This window comes from Alosa alosa, chromosome 1 (assembly GCF_017589495.1).
Source record: "Alosa alosa isolate M-15738 ecotype Scorff River chromosome 1, AALO_Geno_1.1, whole genome shotgun sequence".
Taxonomy (NCBI): Eukaryota; Metazoa; Chordata; class Actinopteri; order Clupeiformes; family Clupeidae; genus Alosa; species Alosa alosa.
In genome coordinates this window covers 10,102,563-10,113,323 of record NC_063189.1, presented here as the reverse complement: position 1 = coordinate 10,113,323, position 10,761 = coordinate 10,102,563, and the positions used below count along the sequence as shown (strand labels likewise).

The 10,761-nt window shown below is 43.3% G+C and overlaps 1 protein-coding gene across 1 annotated transcript; it reads left to right on the top strand.

Annotated features, from left to right (window-relative positions):
* The first annotated feature begins 7 nt into the window (after positions 1 to 7).
* On the top strand, positions 8 to 10,692 carry ipo13a (importin 13a). The gene is given in 22 exon segments (XM_048260547.1): positions 8 to 266; positions 947 to 1,072; positions 1,268 to 1,772; positions 1,775 to 1,886; positions 2,568 to 2,708; positions 3,205 to 3,346; positions 3,886 to 4,052; positions 4,348 to 4,468; positions 4,604 to 4,751; positions 5,024 to 5,205; positions 5,569 to 5,595; positions 5,746 to 5,880; positions 6,597 to 6,746; positions 6,843 to 6,923; positions 7,071 to 7,208; positions 8,098 to 8,194; positions 8,771 to 8,823; positions 8,911 to 8,977; positions 9,306 to 9,364; positions 9,635 to 9,724; positions 10,172 to 10,353; positions 10,437 to 10,692. Coding segments are annotated over 22 exon segments (2,874 nt in total). The 5' UTR covers positions 8 to 212; the 3' UTR covers positions 10,534 to 10,692.
* Positions 10,693 to 10,761: the final 69 nt, after the last annotated feature.

The window sequence follows — 10,761 nt, the reverse complement described above, 5'->3', positions numbered from 1 at the left end:
GTGTTGGTGGGCGGGACTAGGCCTACACGTCAAAATTCAGACTGTCTGGTTGCCTTCTTTGAGAGTATCCGATTAAAGGAGTCGAAAGGGCGCCGCTCATGCGCACGTTTTGACTACGCGAATTGCGTTGACGATGACCCCAGTGTTCACGCCCTGACACTCAATCGATTATTTTGCGCTTCTTCGCACGGTTTCTGCGAACTGAGTCAAACATGGAGTCCGGCTCAGCTCAGGCGGCTGAGTTCACCGTGGAAGCTGTGGAGAGGGTAAGCTCTTTATCATTTAACTCATTTGATCAGTGTAGCCTTTAAACGACCATTACTCAGGACAGGCGGCATTGGTCTTATTCTTACAGGGCTGTTCTATGCATCACTGTATGAACCATTTTCTTATAAACTACATAGAACTACAGATTAGAAAATACAACTAAAGGCCAATAAGAGTACAGGCTACTTAAATAGATGCCTAACCACACTCATACTTCAACTAAATAGGCAGGCTAAGAGAAAAGGATTGGTATTGTTTTAGGAGGTTTTGTGGCATGATGTTAAATATAGAAAAAATACTGTATTGCTTTAGGTTGACAAAACTGTTGGGACATCTAAAAAATGAAATTCCAAACAAATGAAATTCCAACGACTGTGCCCTGCAAAGGACTCAGCTTGAGGAGGCAGTGGGGTTATATGTAATAGGATATCTTTGTAAGCTATGCTATAATTATAAAATGTGCCATGTGGTTCTGTGAGGGTTGTTGCTGTTGGCAACATCAAGACTTCTAACAGTTGTGGAAACAATGAGCAATGGAACAGGCTTTTTTTTCCCTAATGTTAGTTTTGCTTCAAAAGAAATGCCTGAATCAAACCACCATTGCAAGTAAACTTGTGTGAGTGTGTGTGTGTCAGTCATTTGAATTCAATTCACTCTCCTTACATTTGTTATTGCTCAGGCTCTCCATCAGCTTTATTATGATCCGGACATGGCCCAGAAGAACGTGGCTCAGAAGTGGCTGACTCAGGCTCAGATGTCTCCTCAAGCCTGGCACTTCTGCTGGGCTCTGCTCAGTCAGGACAAGGTAGCCAAGTGCACACACAACCACTCAGCAGTGGTGTTGGGGGCTTATAAATGTAATTTAAATGTGGTGGGCTGAGTGAAAGGGAGGGAAAGTTAGACTGCAACGTTGAGGAATGATATTTCACAGAATCAACAGTTGAAACATAAGGATGTGAAATGCTGTGTTTCCTGGTAACTGTCCTAGTTCTTTGCATAGGTCCCAGAGGTCCAGTTTTTTGGAGCAAGCACGCTGCACGCCAAGATCTCGCGGAGCTGGAGTGACCTTCCCACAGAGCAGCACGTCTCCCTCAGGACCCAACTCATCGCCCAGGTTGGCCATTTCGCCAGTGGGCCCAAGATGGTGCTGACCAGGCTGTGCGTCGCCCTGGCCTCCCTGGTCCTCCACACCATGCCGGACTCCTGGCCCACTGCATTGCCCGACCTGCTGCAGGCCTTCCAGACAGGACAGGGCATCACCACCGGGGCTGATGGCCGTGCTCGCTGTCTCGCCATGCTGGAGCTCCTAGCCGTGCTCCCAGAGGAGTTCCAGAACAGCAGGGTCCCAGCGGTGCGGCGCACCCAGCTACGGAGCGCTCTGGCTGGGCAGTGGAGCGCAGTCTGTCCTCTCCTGCAGCAGCTCCTGAGGCAGGCCGACTCCCCGACGCAGGTGAAGATGCGGGTGCTGCGCTGCCTGGCCTCCTGGATGGCTCTGGACGTCTCTCTGGGGACAGCGAGGGGCTACTGCAGGACAGCTTCAGCACGCTGGCAGACCCAGAGCTGTTTGACACCGCAGTGGAGACTATCGTTAGCACCATCTCCCAGCCTGACTCCCATAGGTGAGTGGCAACATAAGTGGACCTTTCGGGGCATTCAGTGCTTTCAGTTAAACTGGTTATAATCTTTAATATTTATTGATAGTAACAGGCATAATCATGCAAACCATGTTCACATTTATCTATGTAGTGGACGTTAGTAACTGAACAAACATACTATGTACTGTATGTCAGTATGGATAACTTGGTGTTTTTAGTACTGAAGAACAGCAGCACACGTTTGTTCCACATTCTGTAGTTTTTTGTTCGGCTGTTTTAAAAAAAAAAAAAAAAAACATGAGCAACATTATATACTTATCTAACTGGGTGGAAACAAATTCTTATCGGGGCAGCCGTGGCCCACTGGTTAGCACTCTGGACTTGTAACCGGAAGGTAACCGGTTCGAGCCCCGACCAGTGGGCCGCGGCTGAAGTGCCCTTGAGCAAGGCACCTAACCCCTCACTGGTCCCTGAGCGCCGCCATTGTAGCAGGCAGCTCACTGTGCCGGGATTAGTGTGTGCATTACCTCACTGTGTGTTCACTGTGTGCTGTTTGTGTTTCACTAATTCACCGATTGGGTTAAATGCAGAGACTAAATTTCCCTCACGGGATCAAAAAAGTATATATACTTATACTTATACTTAAGTTTCGTTTGTATAGTCTTTTGGGTAAACACATACACAAATTCCAATTGGTTTTGGCAGGTTTGCTGACACCTTGGTCAAGTTGGTGCCTCAGGTTCTGGGCCTGCAGGATCAGCTGAGGAAGGCTGTGGAGACGGGAGACATGGAGACCTCTCATGGCATCTGCAGAATCGCTGTCGCTCTCGGGGAAACCCACTGCAGGTACAGTGTTGTTGGCGCTTAGTGTTCTTAGTACTTTAGCTCTGCCCTGGAGAAGGAGGACATATTGTGCTTAACCCTTAAAGGAGTACCGTCACACCGGTGTGACGGGAATGTTGGGAAATTAACGTTCTAAAGAATATCTGGGTTCATTGAATTCAACATAGAATTTTAGAACCTTCAATTGTTGCGGAACTTAGAATGTTCAAAAACCTACATCTTTAAGGGTCTGTTATAGAATGCCAGTTGATAGATAGATAGATAGATAGATAGATAGATAGATAGATAGATAGATAGATACTTTATTGATCCCCAGGGGAAATTTAAGAATTTTGGAAATTTGTTGGCTGTGTGTTAACAAATAAATGGGCTGTTACATGATACTAATGTTACAGTGTGGCTCTGTACGCCATTGGTGTGTTTAGCTAATGAAACACGGCACACTACCCATCTCACTTTGGTGTTTTTCTTTTTTTTTGTCTTTGAATACACTCTGCAGGACCCTTCTAGAGCATGTGGACCAGTGGCAAGGTTTCCAGGCGTTGGTCAACATGATCCTGTTCTGCACAGGCATCCCTGGGCACTACCCTGTGGACGAGACCACCAGCACTCTCACGCTCACCTTCTGGTACACATTGCAGGTAAGTCCATCTTTCTATCTCCACATGTGTTTCTTCTCAAATGTCTGAGGTACTGTATTCTATGCAGTCGTAATTCAGCATGGAAATAGTTTTCCCATAAAGAGGAATGGTTAATGTTGTTATGTAATGTATGGTAGTCTGTCATCCCTTTTTTGTGATCCCTTGCTATAGGGTTAATTAATAAATAATATATTTGCAAGTGTGTTGCAGGTTTCTTTTATAGGCATAATATTTAGGCAAAAACAAGAAATCATGAAATTCCATTGATTTTTAGAGCGTTTTATTTTGACAGCAATTTCCAATCACAAATTCAGTTGCTTTTGGTCACAACAATCACAACACACCCTTGCAAGATTCTGGTGAAATCATGATTTTTAGGAATTCCCACAGTCAATTAAAAAAACTGAAAAATCACCAAAATGAAACTACTTTTTGTGAAGCACTTCAGCAAATTCAGTCGGTTTTGGCTGCAACAACCACAACAAACCATTTCAAGATCTTAGTGGTTGTACTGAGACTGCTTTTTACTCTCTTCTTAGGATGACATTCTGTCCTTTGATGCAGATCGACAGGCACTTTACCTGCAGATGTACAGGCCCTTGTATTTCCAGTTGGTAGATGTTCTCCTGCACAAATCCCATTTTCCAAGTGATGAGGCTTTCGCCTCTTGGTCATCTGATGACAAGGAGCAGTTCAGAATCTACAGGTCCACACAAATCTGATTAGTAATTTAGGTGGTCACTATTTCAATTCAGGGAAACTGGGTTACAGATGTTGATATAACTGGTTGTTAATATTATTTATTAATGTGTCATGAATGTCTTAAACACTACACTTGCACAAATGTAAATAGGCAAAGCTTATCAAACATTTGATAGAATTCTTATCGTAGGGGGTACTCTTTGGCAAAATCATAAATCATAGTGTGATAACAATGTATGAATTTTAATACACCTAGACTGATGCTTCTGTCATAGTTATGTTGTATCTTTACATCCCAGGGTAGACATCTCAGACACGCTGATGTATGTGTATGACCTGCTGGGGCCTGAGCTACTGAGGAACCTTTATGACAGACTCGGTCGCCTCCTGACAGAGTCAGGACGAACAGCCTCCTGGCAGGTTAGTCTAACAAGCAACCTCCTTATTCATACACACACACACACATACACACACACACACACACACACACACACCACCTAACTGGCTTTACTAATCATAAACATTTTTCTCTCCAATCTTCTGTTTCTCATGGAGGATATAGAGGCACTTCTGTTTGGGTTTCAGTCCATCGCTGAGACTGTCGACGTCAGTTACTCTGATGTCATCCCAGGCCTGGTTGGCCTGATCCCCTTGATCAGTGTTACCAATGTGGAGCTGGCAGATACCGTCATGTTCACCATAGGTACAGTTCTTAAGATCTATATGAACCACTTAATTGATCATATATAGCCGATCTTTGTCCTGTTCTAATCTAATCCAATCTAATGTAATCTAATGCACTTTTTGCTCAATTCATCTCATGGTCCTTCAGCTGTCAGACCAAGTAATACACCATTCAATTCAGTCAGCAATGTGGCTTCAGTAGCCCTGAAGAGATGGTTGTATTTGATTGATTCATATAGTCTTATTCACCAGAATAGTGTCTTTAATACTTGGTCTCTGTTTTCTGTGCAGGTTCACTGGGGGAGTGGCTGGCAGACCACCCTCTCATGCTCGGTGGGATTCTGCCCGTGGTGCTCCAGGCTCTGACCAATCCGGACCTGTCCGTGTCCAGCGTCTCTGCCCTGAAGAGAATCTGTCGCGAGTGCCGGTACAACCTACAGCCCCACACTGACAACATCCTGGCTGCTACACAGGTGAGCTTACCCTATGCAAACTCAGTGGTACTTAAATCAGCATGTACTGTAAAATCTGCTGTAAACAGTGTATTATTAATGCACTGAATAGCATTCTGTAGATATACTGCATATGTATGTGTGTGTGTGTGTGTGTGTGTGTGTGTGTGTGTGTGGAGGGCGACTAATATATCTACTGTACTGTATGTTCAGTACCTGAAGCACAGAGCCTCTGAAGTTATAATCTTCACCATATGCTTTCAGTTGGCATGACAACACGCTGACCCTATATAACTGTGGGTTTCATACTTGAGAGGTTGAGCTAAAAAAAAGAGCTGGGTTGAGCTCAAAAGGTTGAGCTAAAACTATTTGTTCTTTCCACAGGATGTTCTTGTCAAACAGATTCACAAGGTCAGTCATATCTTTAATATCAACGGTATACAGTACAGCATTAAAGTACAGAAGTGATATACAAGCCTTTAAGATGCTATTGTGTGCATTGCCTGTAAAACCCTGCTGGTGTGTGCATTGCCTGTAAAACCCTGCTGGTCTTGTGTGCAGAGTGCCCAATGCATGTGGCTCATGCAGGCCCTGGGCTTCCTGATCTCAGCCCTGCCGGGGGAGCAGATCCTGGGGAAGCTCCTGCCCCTGCTCAGCCCTCACCTCCAGCAGCTGGAGCATTTGACAAAGGAGACGGTACGGTCAGTTTGAGCATAGGGAGTAATGGTCATTTTCTCTGCAGAGGAGGAGATTTGGGTCGGCAATGGTTGGTGATCAATCAGAAGACACGGCTTTGGCCTTTCAATGGCACACCAATGGAGAGAGGAGCTATACAGACTTGAGCCACTGGTCTCTAGTTCAAATAGATTGTTATACCCAAACTGATGAAATTGTATGGCTTGATGTCACATTGTTGTCACACTTAATAAAGCAGGCAGGCATCCGTCTGACTCAGTCTAACATAGCATCTGTCGCCAACTCACTTCCCCGGTCATCCCAGGGAGACAGTCTTATCTCCATATCACAAAGATCACAAGGACATAGGGTATCTTTAACTCAGCCCTGACCCTCACAGCTGAACACATTAACTGTCAACAAATGTGAAGAAGAACGTAAACAAAGAGAGGAGATATCTACACGTCTGTCCTTGGCTTTGTGCCTTGTTACTGGGGAAAGGAACATGACTTTAGAAAATGAACACTGATTTTCACATCCACACTAAAATAATGCATAGAACACAAACATACAAAACAGAATCAACCACTGATAAATAGGAAAGAGATAATCAACAGAAACTAATCCCATCAAGAGAAATGTTGTAATATCTCTTAATGACCACAGGATTACTCCTTTGTTTTGCAATGTCCTCCCAAAGACATACAGCATACTAAAAAAGACACATCTCTGTCCAGCCTAACCCATCCAACAAATCAGCCATAGTCCACATCCTGGGCCTGCTGTCCAGTCTATTCACCACGCTGGACACCAGTTCTGAGCGTGAGGGCTCTGAGGACATGGCCATAGCCCGACCAGCAGCAGTACCACATCCCGACCCCCACCCTGTAAGTTATGGAGACCTCAACAGATGCCTTCCACTTTGTGTAGACTTTTAACGAACAAGTGTTTTAATTAACTTGTTATTGATTAAATGTCTGCAGGTTGTTGTTATACTGCAGCAGTTCTTCCCTCTTATTCAAGCTGTCCTCAGCAAGTGGCTTACTGACTCTGAAGTAGTGGAAGTAAGAGCAATCTATCTATCTATCTATCTATCTATCTATCTATCTATCTATCTATCTATCTATCTATCTATCTACGGCAGCTATTGATCTGTCTTTCTGTCCATCATTGTATTTTGGTGTGGTCATCCTTTTCTCTCCTGTGTGGAGGCTGCTTGTGCCATCTTTGACAAGTCCCTGAAGACCCTGCTGAGTAGCTTCGCCCCTCTGGTGTCCCAGCTGAGTGAGCTGGTGGGGCAGATGTATGGTGCCGTCCCCCAGGCTGCCGCCCTTGACCTCACACGACAGGTGAGCTGACATGTTTTCTCCAAGAGGGAGTTACTCGAGTCCTCATCAGATCTCAGGTTTATATAAACCTCACTTAAGGGAAGAGGAGAGATAGACTTCTCTGCATAGTCTGTCTGCCTCTTCATCCCCTCCATGTTTGGTACTGTCTGTCCACTAGCCACTTGTACCACTGTCTTTATGCCTCACTGTTTGCGTGCTATATTAGCACATTAGCACATATGCATAACCCCCCCCTCCATGCCACAGCCGAACTGTGGCCACACTTATACATTTTCTTAAATAGTTAAATATATAGATATATAGACTTTACTTTACTTTATTTCTGCATTGTTGCACTGTTGACTTACTCATTTGCACTATCACCATGACCACTATCACCATTGCACTACCACCATGACACTCATTCACACAGAGCACCTTAGAGCACCTTACCATACCTTACTATGCATAGAGAATCACAGGCTCAGTCCCTGCCTCAGTCATTGCAAGCGCCTCTGATTGATTAATCACCACTATGTGGATACTGTTTTTAGAATTGATTTAGATTAAGTGTTAGTATAATTTGTAATTTTGTTATTTGTATTTTAGTATATTTTTATATATTGTATTAAGTGTTAGTATAATTTGTATTTTAGTATATTTAGCATATTCTTTATCTTCTACTGTCCTTACTGCTTAGTTGTGTTTTTATATTATATACTTTAATTACTCTTCTGCTGTTAAAGAATGTGTTTGTGTATGTATGCTGCTGAGACCTTGAATTTCCCCTGGGGATCAATAAAGTATCTATCTATCTATCTATCTATCTATCTATCTATCTATCTATCTATCTATCTATCTATCTATCTATCTATAATGGCTTGTGTCTTTCATGTCTCTCTTTCACCAGCTTGTTCACATATTCTCTGGTGAGAAAGAACACTTTGGCCCTGTCAAGACACTACTTGAGCTACTGACCTCCATCACGCTGTCTATCTTTCAGCGAGGTAAAAAAACAAAACAAATCATTGCTTATCTGAGAACAGCAAGCATCACTGTGGTTTTGGAATGTACCACATCATTTTAACACACTTATTTCTCGTGTGTATCAATGATTACTAAAAGTTCATGGTCTGTTCAGGTCTAAGGCTGAACAATTTGGGGAAAATATCTCATCTTGATTCTTCTGACAAATATTGCAATTTGTAATATGTGTAAAAGTACATTTTCAGTTCTTTACTTCACTTTATAATACATTTAAAAATGATTCTCAAATATTACTTCTTGGGCAAGACCAGCACTACTTCTGCTTGCCTTTTTGCTATACATTAAAAAAAGCTGTGGTGCTTTTTAAAATGTTGGTACATGTTCACCGTGTAGCCTCTGGACAGCAAAATACTCCCACATAATCTGAATTGTGAGCCGCACGATTAATTGCGACCCTTGCTATTTCGTTTTTAACCCTATTCAGACTTGATAAATGAAGGTCTGTTCATTTGTCCAGTGATGTACACAGAACATTATTTCAACTTTTAAGATGCTACTATGGTTTAATTTTACATCTATGCATGATTGTATTGTAGAGCCAAGAGATCATCCTGACATTGTGGATTCATTCATGCAACTCCATGCACAGGTTGGTTATGAGCCTATTAAAGCTTTTCAGTCCTAATGGACACAAGTACAACTCTGTAACTCTGATGTCCCTGATGGTGCTTCCCAGGTGCTGAAGAGAAAAGCGGAGCTGTACCTCTCTGAGACATTGGACATCAAAGCTCTTTTCTACTGTGGTGAGAACATGACCTACTAACCACAGTCTGACCCTGGCCTGGACACTCAATACTGTTTTGTGGTTTTCCTAATGGCAGGGACCATTTCCTGGTGCTACATGTAATTGAAACCTGTTATAGCTGAGACAACAATAGTGACTTGGCAAACACTTGTTTAATCTCATTCTCAGTTACCCGATCCATATGTTTACCCTGTGAGTACATATCCCAAGGCTGCTGACCGCACAGTTGTTAGATGCTAGGAACCAAATGATCTATTAACTTATCGCTGGAATCTAATTAAGTTTCAATGTTTATGTAATCTGTGGGCTTTTTTCTATTCCTTTAGGAATCCTGTCATTGAAATTCCCTGAGAAACCCACTGTGAAATCTACATGTTTGTTTTTTGTAAGTCCACCGTGCATTCCTTAGAGACTTTGAGCACAAACACCATTTTACAGGCAGCACATAGCAGGATAAATTATGCGTTATGTGTAAATGTGTCTAAAATGTGTAAATGTGTTTATTTAATGTTTCACTGTCCTTTCCGTTGAGGTTCATATGAATGCACGTACATTTAGTGGATGGTCAGGACAGGAGTATATGAACGCCCTCAGTCGGTTTGTGTTCTGATACAGCACTGCTGTGTGTTCTCTGAACCCTTCCTGCTTCTCACAGACAGAGCTGGTTCCCCACTGTGAAGACATCCCTGCAGTGGGTGAGGTGCTGCAAGAGGATGGTAAACTGCTCCTTCAGTCCCTGCTGGAGGTGAGTTCCCACAGGTTGCCATTTTGTTTCTTGTGGCACAGTTTCCATACGCCGTGTTGGTAGATGAAGAAGAAAGTGGCCACCTCCACTATACACTTCACAATGTTATGTCAAATGAGATGAGGTGTTGATGCACAGGGCAACTTTTTGAGCAACATAGTTGACCAGTCACATTACCAGCTCTGATTGGACATATCGCAAGAAGTAACCCTCTGAAGATCTATAGATAAAAAATCCTTGCCCAATATCAATCGGAAAGTGCCCAAACAACATTGCTGAACTAACTGCCCTGTGTGTGTGATTACCCTCGTATCTGTTGCTGGGTGGAATGTCTGAGGTTGGAGATAATTCCCATGATCATTTATGTGACCAAACAGCCTCCATTTTAAATCACATCACAGATGCAGAGCATCTAACGCAGCTTGCTGGAATATTTCTCTTGTGTAGGGCGTGGGGGGCCAGGCACCCCGCAGTCTGATGGAGTACTTTGCAGAGGTGCTGTTGTGCTTGAACCGCCACTGCCACAGCCTGATGTCTGTGTGGCTGCAGGAGGTCATGTTGATACCCAACTTCCCTTCAGCACGTGTCTCCATGGAGCAGAAACAAACTTTCAGTCAACAAATCCTCAGGTAAACTGATCAATCACTGTCCTGTTCCTATTGTGTGCCAAGTTGCCTAAGTAACACTCTCAAAACTCTTCTTTTCCGTGTAGGGAGCAAACAAATAAGAGACACATAAGGGAAATAGTGAGAGACTTTTCTCAGCAGTGTCGAGGTCTGCACGGCACAGAGTACGCTGGTGATTACTGAACTGTCCCAACATGAGAAGGGCTCACTAAACTGAACACCAAACACTCTAATATTTTCGTGGACATTGCTGGAAGGAAACAAGGCATCTTTTATAGGTTTTGACATACTTATGTGTGTTTGTTTGCATTTGTATGATTTTATTAAAAGATTTGAGATGTTTCTCCTGTGTGGTGCTCTTTATCAGTTGTTAGTAGTTGGAGGCAAGAGGAATCTCATGTATTAAATATA